The 21,486-nt window shown below is 39.8% G+C and overlaps 3 protein-coding genes across 5 annotated transcripts in view; all 3 read left to right on the forward strand.

The window, feature by feature from the left end:
• The first annotated feature begins 2,348 nt into the window (after window positions 1-2,348).
• LOC120581421 (protocadherin alpha-C2) overlaps window positions 2,349-21,486 on the forward strand; it is a 172,519-nt gene continuing 153,381 nt past the window's right edge. For 2 of the 3 annotated variants that reach the window (XM_039836328.1, XM_039836332.1), the window contains exon 1: window positions 2,349-4,777. In XM_039836328.1, the coding sequence (XP_039692262.1) occupies window positions 2,384-4,777 (2,394 nt within the window). In that variant the 5' untranslated portion in view covers window positions 2,349-2,383. Of the gene's footprint in view, window positions 4,778-9,270; window positions 9,472-21,486 lie in introns of those variants that run through there. The other variant, XM_039836333.1, reaches the window with a different exon arrangement.
• LOC120581429 (protocadherin alpha-2-like) lies at window positions 12,050-14,507 on the forward strand. The gene is given in 2 exon segments (XM_039836339.1): window positions 12,050-14,378; window positions 14,380-14,507. Coding segments are annotated over 2 exon segments (2,385 nt in total). The 5' UTR covers window positions 12,050-12,107; the 3' UTR covers window positions 14,494-14,507.
• LOC120581424 (protocadherin alpha-3-like) lies at window positions 17,966-20,704 on the forward strand. Its single transcript, XM_039836334.1, has one exon. It carries the CDS (start codon window positions 17,966-17,968, stop codon window positions 20,438-20,440), a length of 2,475 nt encoding a protein of 824 aa, XP_039692268.1. The 3' UTR covers window positions 20,441-20,704.

Genomic DNA, 21,486 nt, shown 5'->3' on the forward strand with positions numbered 1-21,486 from the left:
TTGAACCCTGTTTTCTGATATTTTTTGAGGATTTTAGCATCAATGCTTGTGAAGGATATTGATCTGTAGTTTTATTTTCTTGTATTGTCTTTGTCTGGCTTTGGTATCAGGATAATGCTGGCTCCACAGAATGAGTTAGAAAGTGTTCTCTCCTCTCCAACTTTTTGAAAAAGTTTGAGAAGGATTGGTATTATTTCTTTTTTAAATGTTTGGTAGAATTCACCAGTGAAGCCATTGGGTCAATGATTTCTCTTTGTCAGATTTTATAAATTGCTTATTTAATCTCCTTACGGGTTACAGGTCTATTTAAATTCTACAGCTAACTTCTTTGTGGTTACCATGGAGATTGTACTTAATATATTAAAGTTATAACACTCTCATTTGGGTTCATACCAACTTAACTGCAACAGCATAAACTCTGCTCTTTTAACAGCTCTGTCTCATAATACTTTTTTTCAAGGCATTATACTCTCATTTTTCCCCCTTGAGGGTAGTATCATGTAGCCTTTTATTTTCATGATCACTACGATGATAATGAAGTCCGTGTTTAACTATTGTTTTGTTTCAACTAAGTGTCATCCGATCATTGTAAATGACATTTTTCAAATATTGAGACTATCTTCAAATTGAGCAGTTTTCATCAAAAGAAAGACAGGATGAAACTACAATATGGTTTTTGGTTAAAATTATATTTAAAGATCACTATAGTTCTCAATATTAATGAATGATAATTTTATAATTTTCAGTTAAATATAGATATTTTTAAGGTAAAATAAGCTTTTAATTGTAGAAAGCAAAGTATATTTAATCCAACAGATTTATGTTTGAAATATTCTAATGACAGTGGATTGTGATTAGCCTTTATTCTATATTTTCTTCATAGAAATAAAATATATCCCAAAGAAACTTATAACACATTAAAGTACACAATATTGTATAACACATTAAAGTAGACAATATTGACAATATTGTCTAAATCTACTGACATTTAGAAAAGTTCCAAGTTCTGAATTTGCTTCAATCTACCGACATTTAGAAAAGTTCCAAGTTCTGAATTTGCTTCATTTTGAGAATAAGAGGATATTGATGTATCTTATATTACTGTACATTTGTAATAAAGTAATTACTATACTGAACTGTTAAAATTATAATCTGTTTTTGAAAAATAAAGTAGCATCATATTTCATCTATTAATTAACAATTTAAACAATGATTTGGGTTTTCTGATTAAGGAGACATAATAGATTAACTCTTATTAATATTATTATCCTTAAATGTCCATAATACTTAAAATAGAAATGTTAAGGATATTCTTTAAAAAATTGACTAGTCATAGTTTATTAAGATGACACAGTCAAATTTGATTTAGCTATGGGATTCTGATTATGAATAGGACTAAAGTTGAAAAAGTTTATTAATATGTTATTCTCAAATAGTTTCTTCTGAAAACCTAATCGCATTAGATTTACATTTAAAATGTTGACTATGGATTATTTTCAAATTCTCAGGTATATGTACTTGATATTGATTCAATATTTATATAATAAGAAAAAAATGTACAGCTGGAAATTTGATGTAGGAATACAGAAAGATCAATGGACACTAATTTCGTTTGGAATAATGAATTTTGGAGGTCAAAGTTATAAGGTCAGCACCAGATGTTATATAACAAGCAAAAAAGAAAAATGTCCCAAATATTATTATTCTAAGAGTTAAAGTATCAGAAAACAATGTCTTTGATCACACATTTTATAAATATTAAATATATTTCATAAAATTTTCTAAAAATTTCGTATGTAAGTACCTGTAATGACATATCATTAAAAAAATAAATACTGAAACTTTCCTAAAATAAGGTAAATTTTAGTGCTCAAAATGCCTTATTTGAAATCCCCAATATTCAGTTACAAATATTTAATAATGAAAATATATGAGCTGATAGATTGTTTTAAATAAGAAGATATAAGGTTATTTATACATATTTTGATTTTCCCAAAATCCAATTATAATATCTTTGTGAAAACAGCTGAAGGAAAATATCGAATTACATACTTTAAAGTGACATTTGAAATGTCTGGGTCTTTAAAAGGACATAAAATTGAAAATGATTGCATTGAGTAAAATGCAAATGAATATAGAGACTATTTTGTAAATCAATGAATGGATCTAAAATCTACAGCATCAGCCACATGATGTCGCTGTATACCACAAACTCTAGTCAATGGAAATGTACTGATCATCAAAACTAAAGAAGGAAGCTCCATTTTGTCACTGCCCGAGAGAAGACAAAAACGCAAAGGAGATAAATTATTGAAAATATGAAGTGAAAAAGCATGATTTTGAAGTCTGGTGAGAGAGGTACGAAAGGTGTGGTGCTTTTGAGATGCTGTTTCCCAGGCGAGGGGGCAAGGAAGCCCAGCGCCTGCTGCTCTCGTTTCTGCTCCTTGCAGCCTGGAAGGCGGGGAGTGGCCAGGTCCACTACTTGGTCCCGGAAGAGGCCAAACACGGCACCTTCGTGGGCCGCATCGCCCAAGATTTAGGGCTGGAGCTGCAGGAGCTGGTGCCGCGCCTGTTCCGGGTGGCGTCCAAAGGCAGTGAGGACTTTCTGGAGGTAAATCTGCAGAATGGCATTTTGTTTGTGAATTCTCGGATCGACCGCGAGGAGCTGTGCGGGCGGAGCCTGGAGTGCAGCATCCACTTGGAGGTGATCATAGAGAGGCCGCTGCAGGTTTTCCATGTGGAGGTGGAGGTGAAAGACATTAACGATAATCCACCAGTCTTCAGAGAGAGAGAACAAAGATTATTTATTCCTGAAAATAGACTGCTGGATTCGTGTTTCCCGGTAGAGGGTGCTGCTGATGCGGACATTGGTACCAACGCTCTTCTAACATACACCCTCAGCCCCAGTGATTATTTCTCTTTGGATGTACAGGCAAGTGATGAACTGAGTAAGTCACTTTCGCTGGAATTGAGGAAGTCTTTGGATAGAGAAAAAACACCAGAACTTCGTTTATTATTGACAGCCACCGATGGGGGCAAACCAGAGCTGGAAGGTACAGTTCAATTGCTGATCACAGTGCTTGATGTTAATGATAACGCGCCATTGTTTGCCCAGGCCGTGTACAAAGTCCACTTACTAGAAACTACGGCAAATGGAACATTAGTGACCACATTAAATGCCTCTGACGCTGACGAAGGTGTAAATGGAGAAATTGTCTTTTTCTTTGGCAGTGATGTTCCTCTTAACATTAAAAAGTACTTCAAAATTGATTCCAGCTCAGGAAAAATTTGGCTAATTGGTCAACTGGATTATGAAGAAACAAAATCCTACGAAATTCGGGTAAGAGCAGTTGATAAAGGAAGTCCTCCAATGTCAAGTCACTGCAAGGTTTTAGTGAAAGTTCTGGATGTAAACGATAATGCTCCAGAACTGGCAGTCATGTCCCTGTCTTTGACCATCAGAGAGGACTCTCCACTCAGCACCGTCATCGCCTCCATCTCCGTGTCCGATCACGACTCCGGTGTTAACGGGAAGGTGACATGCGCCCTGACACCTCATGTTCCCTTCAAGCTGGTTTCCACTTTCAAGAATTACTATTCGCTGGTGCTGGACAGCGCCCTGGACCGCGAGAGCTTGGCGACCTACGAGCTGGTGGTGACAGCGCGGGACGGGGGCTCGCCTTCGCTGTCGGCCACCGCCAGCGTGACTGTGGAGGTGGCCGATGTGAACGACAACGCGCCGGCGTTCGCGCAGCCCGAGTACACGGTGTTCGTGAAGGAGAACAACCCGCCCGGCTGCCACATCTTCACGGTGTCTGCGCGGGACGCGGACGCGCAGGAGAACGCGCTGGTGTCCTACTCGCTGGTGGAGCGGCGCGTGGGCGAGCGTGCGCTGTCGAGCTACGTGTCGGTGCACGCGGAGAGCGGCAAGGTGTACGCGCTGCAGCCGCTGGACCACGAGGAGCTGGAGCTGTTGCAGTTCCAGGTGAGCGCGCGCGACGCCGGCGTGCCATCTCTGGGCAGCAACGTGACGCTGCAGGTGTTCGTGCTGGACGAGAACGACAATGCACCCGCGCTGCTGCCGCCTGGGTCTGGCGGCGGGGGCGGCGCGGTGAGCCAGCCGGTGGCGCGTTCTGTGGGCGCCGGCCACGTGGTGGCGAAGGTGCGCGCTGTGGACGCGGACTCGGGCTACAACGCGTGGCTGTCTTACGAGCTGCGGCCGAAGGCGGAGGGCGCGCACAGCCCGTTTCGCGTGGGGCTGTACACGGGCGAGATCAGCACGACGCGCGCCCTGGACGAGGCGGACGCGCCGCGCCAGCGCCTGCTGGTGCTAGTGAAGGACCACGGCGAGCCGGCACTAACGGCAACAGCCACCGTGATGCTGTCGCTGGTAGACAGTGGCCAGGCGCCTAAGATGCCGTCGCGGATGTCGGTGGGAGTCACGGGCCCAGAGGCGACGCTGGTGGATGTGAACGTGTATCTGATCATCGCCATCTGCGCGGTGTCCAGCTTGTTGGTGCTCACGCTGCTGCTGTACACGGCGCTGCGGTGCTCGGCTCCGCCCAATGAGGGCGCATGCAGGCGGGAGAAGCCCACGCTGGTGTGCCCCAGCGCAGTGGGGAGCTGTTCATACGCGCAGCAGAAGCGGCAGAGGGTGTGCTCTGGAGAAGGCCTGCCCAAGACGGACCTCATGGCCTTCAGTCCCAGTCTTCCTCCGAGTTCCAACATGTCGGAAGGAAACGAACATCCAGAAGCAAATTCAGACCTTTTCAGTAATGTAAGTCCAACTTTCAAGCTTTGGCTATAATTCTTAAAAATTTTTAACTTACATAATCACCTTTTCAAATGCGACTTTTATATATGTATTCAAAGTGTTCACTAAAATTGAAACATCTTACCATTTAATGTAGATATTTATTTACAGCTGCATCTTAAATGGAACATAGAAACAAATGAACAAACAAAAAAAACAAATATAGAGACAAATTTTCATATTCTTTGATTGAAAAAGTAGAATACATAAAAAAATACTGAAACACTAAGTAGTCTTGGTTACATTTAACACAGGATCGCAACATAGTCAAATACAGTGACATTTTCAGGTTTGTTTACCTTAATCTTGTGACATGTCAAGTGACATGTCAAGCCCTTGACCAAAAATTACAGGCAAAGTTATAGAAACCAGCTGCCTTTCCTTAAGCTTTTAAGTTTCAAAGTGGTCAATAAAAATTGTTTTAAGCAAATTTAATTTAAAATGGTTATTGGGTGATATTTTAATAATTTTTAAATATTTTAATTTTTATGTTAACACATACAACCATTACTCTTCATTGTCGTTATGGACAATATCTTGATGCCAAAGACCTTTAGTTCTCTTGGGTCTGGATAGCTTAATGTGGAATGAATTTGTTAGATAATTCCGTTAGGATTAAGCACCTTCCATTTACTCATAAGTGTTCTAAAACTTTTTATCTTTACGCCTCTCATCTTTACCAATAATTTTGTGAAGTGAATACTGTAGTTTCACTTTATGGATGAAGATGCTGAGGGTCAGAAAAACTAAGTTCCAGATTTCCCAAGGATATCCAAAACTTGCTTGTTCTAATGCACTTTATTGCCTTTCATAAAATACTTAAGGTACTTTATAATGGAAGAAATTTGCAAGAGCAAATTTTGAAAAATCTTTTTAAAAGCCAAAGTAAAAGATCAAGAGAAGGGTCAGAGCAATTTCTGCAAAAACCAAGCAAGCTTAGACTGAGTACTAATCCTAATACCTTCTTGGAAACGAATACAGAAATATGAAAAATAGCAATGAAAGGAAATTCTCTAAACCAATTCTTCAGAAGAGGAAAAAAAGACTCTCTTCCTGCTCTAAATTCAAGGAAGAGTTGATTACTGATCATTTTATAAGGGTTTAGCAATATGCTGAACAGTATATTTGATAACAGTTTTGCTAATCCAGGTGGAACATATTTGCTAGTAATACAGTCAAAGGTATAATGTTAAATTTTATTTCCTATGTTTAATCCTGAAGTTACATAAATATTAAAAGAATATATTTTTGTTTGTATAAATATTCAAATAAACATACAGAAAAAGTCCTATGAAAGTCCCCTTGTGAAAACATTTTATAAGATAGTAGTACAATTTGGTAATTGTTTTTAAAAATTTGAGTTGACACAGAGCTGTTGCTTAGAGCATTGTAAGAAATAGGCTATAAGCATATTTCTGTAACTTTTCAAATATTAATCATACCCAGACTTTTGGCAAAAAGCTTCTTTAATATGAGATAAAATTTTCAGGATTATAAAATTGAGAAAGATAGATAAGATAGTCACAAAATAATTTCTCTTGCCCAATTCACATTACTTTGTCCCCATAGCTACATTTGCTAATGATATTAATGTCCAGGCTTAGGATTTCCTCTAGAGACATTCAATATTTACTCATGTATCCATTCTACAAGAACATATGGAGATCCTTCTGTATACGAAGGCCTGCTGCAGAACCTGGGGACACAGCAGCAGTGAAACAAGATAGCCAAGGTCCCTTGGCTTCACAGGGACCACATTCTAACCTATATAAAATAGCAATTGGGTTATGAAAATACTTGTAATATTGCTTTTTTCCATTTTTTTTGGTCTAATCAGGATGTCTATAAAGGAAAATCTTATTCTATTTATGACTTTTTAAAAAGAAGCATTATAATGCTGACTGTTATTAGCAAGTTTTCTAGAAACAAAGCAAATGAAGTTTTTCTCTAAATATAATATCCAGGAAATGATGTGTAATTCACATTGCCTCAGCTAAAGAAAAATATAATCAAGTAGAGAGAAATGCCCTGGAAAAGGGAATTAAAATGATCAAACAATTGGGATGAGTAGAGGAAGCTGTTGGAAAACATAAACATTTTTTTTCTATCAAGCCAGAAAAACTTGAGTTAGAAGCTGGGAGTTGAAGCTAAGTGGCACCACTTGTTTCTTGAAGAATTTTTGTTAGGTTGAAAGAGCGCTTATCTAACAGTATTTCACTGAGAGGTTAACAATAAAATTATTAATGGCATCGAGGATCATTTGATGAATGCCAAAGCCTATTAATTTGGCCTGAAGACATTCAAACATCCGTCATACAACTACATTGGGATCACTGTCAAAACAAAATTTTAGACTGATGCACTGTGGATCTAAGAACAACCATACAATTACTTCTGTATTAAGATTATTGTTGTGAAGGTTAAAAGTTTTCTGGGTTAGTCGAAGGTATTAACTTGGAGGTGAATCTCAAATATTAGTTAATGATCACTAAACCAAAATAAGTAGATTTAGGACTACACAGTTTGAAAAGAGATTTTTTATGAAAAGATAATTCTGGAATGGAGGAAAGGATTGTTGTGGAGTGGTATTTTACTTAGTATTTATTTTAATATAAATATGAATGAATTTCTCATTGGTAGTTAATATTCTTCTCTCATTCAGAATCTTCATGTTGTCTACACAACTTTCAATAGTTTTGTCTTTCTTTATTTCTTCCAGGAAATGTATTACTTTCTCTCTTCTTCTTTATAGAGATAAAATAGTTGCTTTATTTTCCTGCTTTTCTACCTGTTCTTATGATTAATGTGTTATTCATTGAATATTTTAGTATTAATAAAAGCATAGAATATAGAGTCACAGCAGAATAATGCTGTGACTCTATATTCTATGCTTTTATTAATACTAAAATATAAGATTTTATATTCTTTTATATAAGATAAAATAAAATCTTATATAAATCTTTTATATAAGATTTTATATAGAATATAGATTCTATAAATATAATATACAGAATATATATTCTATGCTTTTATTAATACTAAAATATAAGATTTAGTTCTTATTTCATGGTATGTTTATAATTCAAATTAGTCATTCATTTAGGAAATTTATTGACTTAAAAATGGTCATATCTTCAAAAGAGGAAGTTATATATGCTAAGACCTTTTACCAGATTATAATCATTGTTATGCATTTGGAATGTTGGTTAATATTAATTATCCATTTAATGTTAGGAGTTCACTCTTTTGTTTTCTATCTGAAAACACTAGGCAAAGATCACCATGTTATACATACTGAGAATAACAGTGTTATTCTCATTTTTCTACAGACTCCAGTTTTTAAACACTCCAATGAAAGTAAAAACCATTTTTGCTTACTGAAATTGAATAATTGAAAGATAATAATATATATTTTACCAAGATTTCTAATCCAGTAAAATCTTGGCAAAATATATATTATTATCTTATGATTATTTAATTCCAGCAATTAGTTTTCCTTTCATGACTATGATTTTAGGAATTATTTTATTTTCAAGTTACCTTGGTATGATGATACCAATGTAATTTTATTTTTCAGGGAAATATTTTTAAATCACCTAAAATACAAGGAAGAACACTTGAGAATACTATTGGTATGTTCTTTCTTTTTCAAAAACTTTCTTTCTAAGATTAGAATGTAATTTTATTTACTGGCATAACAATAAGTAATTAGAAAAGTAAGGTATCACTTGAGGAACCTTTGAGACTTGTGGTCAGTCAAGAATACAAATGGGTAAGGAGAAATAGTTGTTTATTTTGGTACCAATATTTCTGTTCTCCTTCTTCTGAGAACACTGGAGGATTTCACTTCCCTGTTACCTTGAGGAGTGATTTTTTGGATCAATGAAATGTGAATGATGTGTGTCACTTCCAAGCAGAAGTATGTAATTGCCAGTGCTGGCTTTTGCTGTCTTCTGCTGTTGCAGCAATTATAAAAACACAGGTTGATGTTGACATGCTATAATTTCAAAGCAGTATGGGATGCTGAGCTAACATGTGGAGATAAGCTGTCCTAGGCAGTCTCCCATAACCACAGAAAACTTTGCAGGAGTCAGAAATATTTTAGAGGGAAAACCGAAATAGTCAATGTACAGCAACATATTCATTGGGAGTCTACAGCCATTAAGCTAATGCGAACAGAATAAATTTTAAGAGGAGAGCATTAGAAGAGGTAATACAACTGATAGGAGAACATTATTACTAATCTTTTTACTACGGCGTCTGCCCATTAAGTAGATTAGATAACTTGGATTCCCTAGAAAAAAATGATCGTGTTGTGATTTCTTTTTCTTATATATTAAAGGTAAGAGAAGAAAAACAATAAACTGAACTTAAAAATATTTAGGCACCTCTTTTTTTTTTTTTTTTTGTCTTGCTAGCATCAAATCCCCCTTCTTGTTTTTTTTTTTTCCTTCTAGGGCTTTGTTGTAGTTTTGTGAAAGACTGGGATGAAGATTTTGCAAGAATAGATGCTAAGACCCATAAACCTTAGAGAATTAACAGTTTGCTTTGATAAGTACAAAGGGTATAATTTTAGCAATGTATGCTATATTGGTTCCATAGGGCTGCTGCAACAAATTACTACAAACTTGGTGGCTTAAAACAACAAATTTATTCTCTCACAGTTCTAGAGGCCAAAAGTCCAACCTCAGCTGTTAGCAGGGCCATGTCCCCTCTGAAGTCTCTAGGGAAGAATTCTTCCTTGCCTCTTTCAGTTTCTGGTGGTTCCTATCATTTCCTGGCTTGTGGCAACAGAACTCCAATTCTGCCTTAGTTGTCACATTTTTTCCTATGTCTCTGTGTATTTTCTCTTTTTCTAACTCTTATATGACACCTGTCATTGGATTTATGGCCAACCTTAATCTAGGATGATGTTAAGTTTAGGGTTACTTTAATTATATCCATAAATAACTTTATTCTAAATAAAGTCACATTCTGAGGTTCTGGGTGGCTATATCTTTTGGGGGCTACTATTCAACCCACTACAGATACCAAGAGAGGTCAAGTTGAGTGATATCTGTTGAACATGGCTTCTTAGTCTCCTAACCCCATTTGAGGAAATGTGCTTGGATTTCTGGTAATGGCACTCTATCTCTCTGAAGGAGAGAGAGAGATATTCTAGATTCTCAGAAACTCTGAATAACAGCATAACATGCCTCATACTCTCAAACATGTCATGCTGAAAATCCAGCAAAATTACCTCATAAGATTGCAAAATTGCCTCAAGCAAGTTGTTTCCTAGAGCTAACATCTGGATTCTAGGTATAATTTCTTAATATGCCAACGGTTGCCAACATGTTGGCCACTAATTAGTATATCAAAATTACTGGGTATTACAAACATGCAATAGCATTGCAACTATGTAATGATGTAGTGGCCAGTCTGCAGCTATGTGATGGAATCAGTTTAAGCACCAGGAGCATTTGGTCACATGAGGCTCTGCACTGGCCTTCACCTCATAAGAACCAGCATCCTCATTTTCAGTCTCCATAATTTAGGCATGGCTGATTTCATCTCTTGGCTTCAATAATGTAGAAGCAAGCTATGCTAGGCCAAGTGAGAGCCATCACAACTTTTGACTAAAGGAAAGATATGTTATCTAAACTGGGTCAGAGGAAGTGATATTCTAGGATTTTTGCTGGGGCTATTGGGAAAGGGCACTTTATTTCTATCGAGAGTCACGAAATGTAGCCTAAAAATATGTAGCCTAAAAGCTATTTTGGCCATTTGGCTATGACATGGGAAAAGCCTATCTGAGAATAAGGTCAGCAGAGAAAAATAAACCATAAATGTGGAACTGTTTTCCTTATGGTATTATTGAAGTGTGTATACCCAGATCTGCCCGAAATTGGTAAACAATTACCCATTTTAATGTAAAAGACAATAAATGATGCTCTGCTTTCTTGATTAAATCATTTTTTATTACTAGAGTATGATTAATATAAATATACATTTCCATAGATGGTGTGAATAAGTATCTTAAGATATTAGACTCAAGGGAGAAATTAGTATTGGTTTTTAGTACCAAGAAAAGCTAATTTTTCTTTAGCAAGGACTTTAGAGTAACTGAAAATTACTACTATGTATTTTGAACACTGGACCCATACCTCAATTCATTTTATTTCATCCTTATGTTTATCTTATTTTCATATTGTTTGTATGTGAAAGGGCCAGCTAAGAATTAATAAAAGAGAATATTCTCAAATAATTAACGTTAAAAAAGAGATCAATTGTACTATTCAAATATCCAAACATAGAAAGCAAAATATTTCTAAGTTAACACATTATCTGAGTGAGAAACAAGTGATTAACTTTCAAACATCTTCAAACAGTTCAGAAAGCAAAATTAAATCACAAAAAAATCAACAATGCAATATATAAACGTATTTTCAATAGACTAAAATACACTTTGATTCCTACGTACTTCGTTTGAAGAAGTGGTAAAAACAGAGTAATATAGCCAAAAGAGTGAAAGCAGGGTCTCAGAGAGATATTTTCACACCCATGTTCATAGCAGCATTATTTACAATATCCAAGAAGTGGGAACAATCCAAATATTCGTGGACGGATGGATGAAAATAGATAAACAAAATGTGGTATATACTTACACGAGAATATTATTCAGCCTTAAAAAGAAAATTCAGTCACATGCTACAACATGGGTGAAACTTGAGGACCTTATGCTAAGTGAAGTAAGCCAGTCACAGAAAAATACTGTATGATTCCACTTATACGAGGTATCTAAAGTCGTTAAATTCATAGAAAAAAAAAGTAGAATGGTTAAGGAGAGTGTGGTGGTGTGGTGGAAAAGCAGGAGTTATCTAATAGAGTTTCACATGTGCAAGATGAAAAGTTCTGGAGACCTATTTCACAACGTGAATATACTTAATACTATTAAACTGTGTACTTAAAATTGGTTGAGGTGGAAAATTTTGGTATGTGTTTTTTAACACAATAAAAGTGGAAGTAATATATTTAAGATTTAAAAATAGGTGTTTTTCCAAGGTGAAAGTTATGAGTAAAGACCAGACAGTAGTCTAGTTTAAATCTGAACAGTAGAGCCTACCTTTTGGCCACATGATGTCGCTGTCTACCATAGAGTGTTCTCTACGAAGGAAAATACCCAGAGCCCATTGTCACTCCCGAGAAGCCGAACAATAAGAGCAGCAGCAGGACTTAAGCAGAAACAGAGGACAATATTTTAAAATTTACAAAACATGATTTTCTAATTTGGTCAACTCGCTGAGGATTGGTAATGGTGTCTTCTATAGTAAGGGACCGGGAGGTCGGGCGTCTGCTGTTCTCAGTTCTGCTCCTCGCAGCCTGGGAGGCTGGGAGCGGCCAGGTCCACTACTCTGTCTCTGAGGAGTCCAAACACGGCACCTTCGTGGGCCGCATCGCCCAAGACCTAGGGCTGGAGCTGCAGGAGCTGGTGCCGCGCCTGTTCCGGGTGGCGTCCAAAGGCAGTGAGGACTTTCTGGAGGTAAATTTGCAGAATGGCATTTTGTTTGTGAATTCTCGGATCGACCGCGAGGAGCTGTGCGGGAGGAACCTGGAGTGCAGCATCCACCTGGAAGTGATCGTGGAGAGGCCGCTGCAGGTTTTCCATGTGGAGGTGGAGGTGAAGGACATTAACGACAATCCGCCCATGTTTCCAGTGGCGGTAAAGACTATCCGGTTTCCCGAATCGAAGCTGCTTGACTCGCGGTTTCCTCTAGAGGGCGCAACTGATGCAGATATCGGAGTTAACGCTCTTCTCTCCTATAAGCTCAGCTCCAGTGAGTTTTTCTTTCTAGATATACAGACAAATGATGAACTAAGCCAGTCTTTGTCTCTAGTGCTTAAGAAATCCCTGGACAGAGAGGAAACATCCGGGTTTAATTTGTTGCTGGTGGCAACTGATGGGGGCAAACCTGAGCTCACCGGCACTGTTCAATTGCTTATTAAGGTATTAGATGTGAATGACAACGAGCCTACTTTTGACCAATCAGTTTACAAAGTGCAATTGTTAGAGAACGCCGCAAACGGAACGTTAGTGATTAGACTAAATTCTTCTGATGCAGACGAAGGATCAAACAGCGAGATTGTGTATTCATTTAGTAGTGATGTGCCCTCCACTATAAAGACCAAGTTCAAAATAGATCCTAGCACAGGGGACATCAGAACTAAGGGACACTTAGATTATGAAGAAACGAAATCCTATGAGATTCAAGTCATTGCATATGACAATGGAACTCCATCAATGTCTGGGCACTGTAAAATTTCAGTAAAACTTGTGGATATCAATGATAACACACCAGAAGTCTCAATAACATCTCTTTCACTTCCAATCCGAGAGGATGCTCCTCTGGGCACCGTAATCGCCCTCATCATGGTGTCCGACCGTGATTCCGGTGACAACGGGCAGGTGACCTGCACCATGACTCCCAATGCCCCCTTCAAGCTGGTCTCCACCTTCAAGAATTACTATTCGCTGGTGCTGGACAGCACCCTTGACCGCGAGAGCGTGGCAAATTATGAGCTGGTGGTGACAGCACGTGACGGGGGCTCGCCTTCGCTTTCAGCCACCACCAGCGTGTCCGTGGAGGTGGCCGACGTGAACGACAATGCACCTGAGTTCGCGCAGCCCGAGTACACGGTGTTCGTGAAGGAGAATAACCCGCCCGGCTGCCACATCTTCACGGTGTCTGCGCGGGATGCGGACGCGCAGGAGAACGCGCTGGTGTCCTACTCGCTGGTGGAGCGGCGCGTGGGCGAGCGTGCGCTGTCGAGCTACGTGTCGGTGCACGCGGAGAGCGGCAAGGTGTACGCGCTGCAGCCGCTGGACCACGAAGAGCTGGAGCTGTTGCAGTTCCAGGTGAGCGCGCGCGACGCGGGTATGCCTCCTCTGGGTAGCAACGTGACGCTGCAGGTGTTCGTGTTGGACGAGAACGACAATGCCCCCGTATTGCTGCCGCCTGGGTCTGGCGGCGGAGGCGGCGCGGTGAGCCAGCAGGTGGCGCGTTCTGTGGGCGCAGGCCACGTGGTGGCGAAGGTGCGCGCTGTGGACGCGGACTCGGGCTACAACGCGTGGCTGTCTTACGAGCTGCAGTCGGAGGCGGGGGGCGCTCACAGCCCGTTCCGCGTGGGGCTGTACACGGGCGAGATCAGCACGACGCGAGCCCTGGACGAGGCGGACGCGCCGCGCCAGCGCCTTCTGGTGCTGGTGAAGGACCACGGCGAGCCGAAGCAGACGGCCTCCGCCACCGTGCTACTGTCGCTGGTAGACAGCGGCCAGACGCCAAAGACCCCGTCACGGATGTCCGCAGGTGCCGTGGGCGCGGAGTTGGTGCTGGTTGATGTGAACGTGTATCTGATCATCGCCATCTGTGCGGTGTCCAGCCTGTTGGTGCTCACGCTGCTGCTGTACACGGCGCTGCGGTGCTCGGCTCCGCCCACCGAGGGCGCGTGCAGGCCGGGGAAGCCCATGCTGGTGTGCTCCAGCGCGGTGGGGAGCTGGTCGTACTCGCAGCAGAGGCGGCAGAGGGTGTGTTCTGGGGAGGGCCCGCCGAAGACCGACCTCATGGCCTTCAGCCCCTGCCTACCCCAAGGTCCAGGCTCCGCAGGAGAAAGACAGCCACCCTCAGAATCAGAACACTTAGAAAATGTGAGTCTTTTATTTTTTTTCCTGTCAATTCTAGAGTTGTTTTATTTCCTTTATTCTCTATGATTCTGTTAATTATTTCATTTCATAACTGCCTTTATTTTGTATCATTATCCTGTTGTGCAATATATGGAATGAATTAGCTAAAGATCAATTTCTTGCAGTGAGAACTATTTACTGAAATGGTTTTCTTAATTTTACATTTTGGCTTTTCCACAATTAAACCTCTCCATGAATAATAGGATCTTGAAGGATTTAAAATACTCAATCAAAATTTGAAAATTTAATAGTACCTGTAAATATTTTTCTCAAATTAAAAAAAAAATCACAATCGAAAAAAACTTTAAGATGGAGTATTATTATGTAATACATATTTCCCATTTACACCATCCATTCATTCTGTCAGAATATGTTGAAATAAGACTATACAAAATATCTGGACATTTCCTAATTATTCTTTCAATCAAGAATTCATTTGTCTTTATCTATTTATGCAGCAAGTAATAAGTTAATTTTTCTTCTCTTGTGTTTGAAAATGGCCTGAATGAATCTTTTAATGTTAGGATTTCCAAAATTATCTTCATAGGTCATTACCACACATAACATCACTTAAGAATAATTACTAATCCTAGGAATGGCTTTCAGTAGTAAAATAACCTATTATTTAGAATAGAGTTTCGCACTTGCAAAATCCTGGATTTTTGATGCACAATTGAGAGTTCATTTAGAAAAGAGCCTTCTATCTATTTTGTTTAATTAAAGAATATTAACATTTAAAAAAATCACATTGTGGGTTGGCTAGGTAGCGGGACTTGCTCTTCATACAAGCGGAGAGTACTCTAACTCAGTCTTTATGTTAGCTGGTTGCTCAGTCATCCTTCCAGTATCAGTATCACTGAGCTAATGTATGCAGGCCTCCCACTGTGCAGAGACTGACAACCTTCCTCTGGCACCACACTCCATGCCAAGGATAACATTTTCTATGACTGTGAACTCACTCATTTCCACCTGGCAGCATCCGTATTCCTAACAAAGTTGGAGTTTTTTCAAAAGATAAGGGCTGCTATAAATGACTACATTTTAATTGGGAACTCCTGTGATGGGTAATTAAAACACTAAATTTGACAAGTCATTGTTATGCTTGGAAAGGAAATTTAAAAATAATTCAACCAAAGGGATGAAATAACTGTCTAAAACTGTCTTCTATTTGGTTCTTAGTTATTTGCTGTTTTTCCCCAGATGTATGTGGATATTAATGAATCATAGAAGTAATTTCCACTAAGTGATCTTAGCCAGTTCACAGATAGGACAGAATATCAACTTTCATCTGGGATCAGGAATTGAGGAGTTTGGTTGGGAAATCTTGAACTTCATTTAAGGATAGTCTGTTCCTATGGGAAACTTATTAACTTGTCAGCACTGATAAGCCTCAAAATTCAGAGTATATGTTTCCTGGGAATCAGGAAAGTTCATCTGCAGCTTTATATTTTTATAGAGAAATAAATAGCTTGAACAAATGAGAAAGAAGCTTTTTCATGGAAGGAATCATCCTATGTAGAGTATCATAGCTACTCACCACCTTCTTGAGATTTGTGTGCAGAATGTATGAATGGTTAAGTGAAATCCTTCATACTGGAAGTCTGGCCACTACATTTCTACTAAAGATAAATGGTAAGCTTTTGTATCCAAGTGTGCCTAGATCTCCAGGAGTCACAATCTATTGCTGTATAAATTCTTAGGGTTTTTTATTTCTTTTTTACATTTTTTTACATTGCCTTTGTACACTCCTAACTGTCACGAAATGTATATTATTATGATAAGTTATCAAAGATATCTCATTAATATGAAGTTCATGATGTTTTAAAATTTTAAGTTTATCTCTCATTTTAAAACTGGCTACTACCTTTCAAGATTCATCAAAGCACTAACTAGCATATTGATCTAATTATTTCCTAGATCCATGCTTTTCCAAAATAATTTTTAAATGTTTACTTACTTCATGAACTAGTACAATAGAATCAATAAGAAATCAATCATGTAAATGTGATATTAACAAATATCATTAATATAACTTACCTGTTTACTTATATTACTTGAAAAGTTAATTTAAAATGTTTACTTATTTATTCATTAAAACATTAACTCATAATTCATTCTGTTCTAAATGCAAATAATAAAATATGAGTAAGGTGAAATCTTGGCTAGCATTCAGTGAGTACATAGGAAAAGAAATCGGAAAGAACTTTTCCCCTAATACTTAAATAGTGTTTGATTTCATTTAAAAAGAATCTGAGTATAAGCAAACATTTGGACATTCTCTTACTTCTCTAAATTCAACATCTTCCCGTGGATTTTCTCTGCTCAACTCCTAAATGCTCGGAGACCTCATGCCTCTCATGGAATTCACAGACATCTTTAGAATATTTCATTGCCTCGTCTTAACATATGTTGAGTAGTAAATCATATGCTAAAGCTACTTTTCTCTCTTTACTCATTGGTCAAATCACCAATTTGTTCAAGTAACAACTTTATAAGAAACTGGAATCCAGAAATTCATCCAGAGTGGAGATTATTAAATACAGAATTATTTTATATTATAAATATTTTAGAATATACAGGTAAATTGAAGCATATATTTGGTGGCTAACAAGGATAACATGGAATAAAGGACACAGAGTGATTTATAGACATTCTACAAATTAAATAATAAAGTGAACATAATTTGTAAATTAACACTTGCTGAAATAATATAGAAGTAACTATGTATGTATATATACATAGATATTTTCAATGTCTCACTGTTTTGATGGTCAGAAATATCAAGAGCCTGATTTTTCTATAAAACGTAGATGGACTTCAAGGCCTAGTAGTTGAAGTTATAACTGTTGAATCAGATTGAGATCCCGCCCAAACACCACCAGTTAATACAATTTTTAAAAGTTACTTGTATATGCTCCCACTTCCTTGCTTGTAAAAAAGAAACATGTTAATACCTACCTCATAGAGTTATAAAAATTTAATGAGATAACCCCATTAAAATAATTAGAATAGGGCTTGTCACATGGGATATATTTCCGATAGATGTCCCCTGCTGTTACAACAATAATCACTATTTTACTACCTGTATTTTATGTCATGGATTGGTAAAATTGAAACTGATTGGTATAAAAGTTTTAAGGATATATTTTGATAAAATATGAAGAACTCTGGGGAGCGCCTAAAGGAAATTACAATGAAAATAGAAATTGGGAAGTTCAAATGAAGTATAAAAGAAGATAATACATTTAATATTTACAAATTTAGCCACATGGTGTCGCTGTCCACCACAAGGTCTTTCACTACAAAAGAAATAGAGCCTGCATTACGTACTCAGATGCTGCCTTTCCTCATATCTCTGAAATACGGGAATGGTAAGCTTATTTAAGAAACGAAAAAGAAGGAACTCAAATTATTGTTTTAATTTTGGATCGATGGAACAGCGACCAAATATTTGGAAAAGGCTTGAAATGGTGTTTTCCTGGATAGAAGATCTAGGAGCTTGGCGGCTACTGCTTTCGCTTATGCTCCTCGCAATCTGGGAGGCTGGGAGCGGCCAGGTCCACTACTCGGTCCCCGAGGAGGTCAAACACGGCACTTTCGTGGGCCGCATCGCCCAGGACCTGGGGCTGGAGCTGGAGGAGCTGGTGCCGCGCATGTTCCGGGTGGCGTCCAAAGGCAATGGGGACCTTCTGGAGGTAAATCTGCAGAATGGCATTTTGTTTGTGAATTCTCGGATCGACCGCGAGGAGCTATGCGGGCGGAGGCTGGAGTGCAGCATCCACCTGGAGGTGATCGTGGAGAGGCCGCTGCAGGTTTTCCATGTAGAGGTAGAGGTAAAGGACATTAACGACAATTCGCCGATTTTTCCAGTGGCAGTTAAAAATTTGTTTATTTACGAATCCCGGCCGCCCGGTTCTCGGATTCCGCTAGAGGGCGCATCAGATGCAGATATAGGAGCGAATTCGCTGTTGACCTACAGTCTTAATTCCAATGAATATTTTACCTTGGATGTTAAAAGAAATGATGAGGAAATTAAATCCCTTGGACTCGTGTTGAAAAAGCTTTTAAATCGAGAGGACACTTCTGAGCATCACTTACTAATAATGGCAGTTGATGGTGGGAAACCAGAGCTCACTGGCACTACTCAACTGAAGATAACTGTTCTAGATGTAAACGACAACGCCCCAAAGTTTGAGAGGACAGTCTACAAAGTCAAGTTATTTGAAAATGCACCAAATGATACCCTAACAGTGATTGTTAACGCCTCTGATTTGGATGAAGGAGTAAATAAGGACATTGTATATTCTTTTAATGCAGACACCTCAGCAGATACTCTGTCGAAATTCCACTTAGACCCAGTTAATGGATACATCACTGTAAAGGGTAACATAGATTTCGAGGAAACTAAGTTATATGAAATCCAAGTAGAAGCGACAGATAAAGGAAATCCCCCAATGACAGATCACTGCACTGTTCTAGTGGAAATTTTGGACACCAATGATAATGTACCTGAGTTGGTTATCAAATCACTATTGTTACCGGTATTAGAAGACGCTCCACTCGGTACAGTCATCGCCCTGATTAGTGTGTCTGACCACGACTCTGATGTCAACGGGCAGGTGACCTGCACCCTAACTCCCGATGCCCCCTTTAAGCTGTTAACCGCTTTCAAAAATTATTATTCTCTGGTGTTGGACAGCGCCCTGGACCGCGAGAGCGTGGTGACCTACGAGCTGGTGGTGACAGCGCGGGATGGGGGCTCGCCTTCGCTGTCAGCCACCGCCAGCGTGACTGTGGAGGTGGCCGACGTGAACGACAACGCGCCGGCGTTCGCGCAGCCCGAGTACACGGTGTTCGTGAAGGAGAACAACCCACCCGGCTGCCACATCTTCACAGTGTCTGCGCGGGACGCGGACGCGCAGGAGAACGCGCTGGTGTCCTACTCGCTGGTGGAGCGGCGCGTGGGCGAGCGTGCGCTGTCGAGCTACGTGTCGGTGCACGCGGAGAGCGGCAAGGTGTACGCGCTGCAGCCGCTGGACCACGAAGAGCTGGAGCTGCTGCAGTTCCAGGTGAGCGCGCGCGACGCGGGCGTGCCACCTCTGGGCAGCAATGTGACGCTGCAGGTGTTCGTGCTGGACGAGAACGACAACGCGCCCGCGTTGCTGCCGCCTGGGGCTGGCGGCGGGGGCGACGCGGTGAGCCAGCCGGTGGCGCGTTCTGTGGGCGCCGGCCACGTGGTGGCGAAGGTGCGCGCTGTGGACGCGGACTCGGGCTACAACGCGTGGCTGTCTTACGAGCTGCAGTCGGAGGCGGGGGGCGCGCGCCGCCCGTTCCGCGTGGGGCTGTACACGGGAGAGATCAGCACGACGCGAGCCCTAGATGAGGTGGACGCTCCGCGCCAGCGCCTGCTGGTGCTGGTGAAGGACCACGGCGAGCCAGCACTGACGGCCACAGCCACCGTGTTGCTGTCGCTGGTGGACAACGGCCAGACGCCAAAGACCCAGTCGCGGATGTCTCCGGGTGCCGTGGGCACGGAGTTGGCGCTGGTGGATGTGAACGTGTATCTGATCATCGCCATCTGTGCGGTGTCCAGCCTGTTGGTGCTCACGCTGCTGCTGTACACGGCGCTGCGGTGCTCGGCTCCGCCCACCGAGGGCGCGTGCGGGCCGGGGAAGCCCATGCTGGTGTGCTCCAGCGCGGTGGGGAGCTGGTCGTACTCGCAGCAGAGGCGTCAGAGGGTGTGTTCTGGGGAGGGCCCACCCAAGAGGGTGTGTTCTGGGGAGGGCCCACCCAAGACTGACCTCATGGCGTTCAGCCCCAGCCTTCCATCTGGTCCGGTTAGCCGGGATGTACAAGAGCAGCTGGATGGGGATATTGATCTTTCTGCCAAAGTGAGTAATTTTTAAAATCCTTTTAATTATGTCTTTGTCTTTTATTCAACTTTCCTACTTTGGAAACATTTTAACAGTTAATTCCTCTATGTTTTTGGTAATTGTGTTTCCCAGATCCTGGTTTTGTGGTTAAAATATTTGAAAATCTTGTGACTATTGTTTTTTAATGGATTTAGCAATAAGTGGCGAGAACCATACTTGCAGTTTGTTTTCTTCTTGTTCTGAGATGCAGTAATAGGATTATTTTATCACTAAAGGTTTGGCTAGGAACTAAGTATATTTTCCTGGGTGAGTTGCACTTTTAGAACATTTCACTCCAACTATGGTGTAGTAATTTCTGAAGAATTTTTCAATGGCTTTTGCCACTTTTCATTTGGAGTTCCTACTAGATTTTAGTACAAATATCACTGGCCCATTTTATGAGTTCATCCTAAATGCTTACCACTCCCTTCTAATAATGCTTATATCTTCAGTTTCAAATATTAGTTTATTAAACCTGTTACCTCTTATGGAACTTCTTTGCTCACTTATTTATCTGGAGTCTCAGTTCTTCCTCTCTACTTGGACATAGTTTCTTTCAGTCCTTGTGCTTACATTTGGCAATATGTGTGTTGTTGCTAGTTTTTCAACTGGGTAAGAAGAATAAATAGGATAATTTTATTGCTTTAGAATTGTATCTTTGTTCATCTTCATTTTCTTATTACTTTTATTAGTAAGCATTAATAAATCAATAGGAAGTAAAATTTAATACTCTATATCATCATTTATAAAATATTCTTTTAAAAAGAATATTAAAATTATTATTTTTCATGGGAACAATTTTTGAAAATAATACTTATATCTAACTTAAAACTATTCTACCAGCAAATCCTGTTAATCATTAACAACTTTTGCATATAGTATTAAGGATGCTAAAGTCCAAAAGTATAATAAGTCAATGTCATTACTGGTAGTCTTCCCCGTGAATACGAACCTGTCTATTAATGTGTGTCATGTTGTTTGTACAAAGCTCAAAAAAGCTTATACCAAATAAAATTGAAGTGAGATTATTTTCTAGTCAA

Source organism: Pteropus medius, unplaced genomic scaffold (genome assembly GCF_902729225.1).
Source record: "Pteropus medius unplaced genomic scaffold, Ma_sr-lr_union100, whole genome shotgun sequence".
Lineage (NCBI taxonomy): Eukaryota > Metazoa > Chordata > Mammalia > Chiroptera > Pteropodidae > Pteropus > Pteropus medius.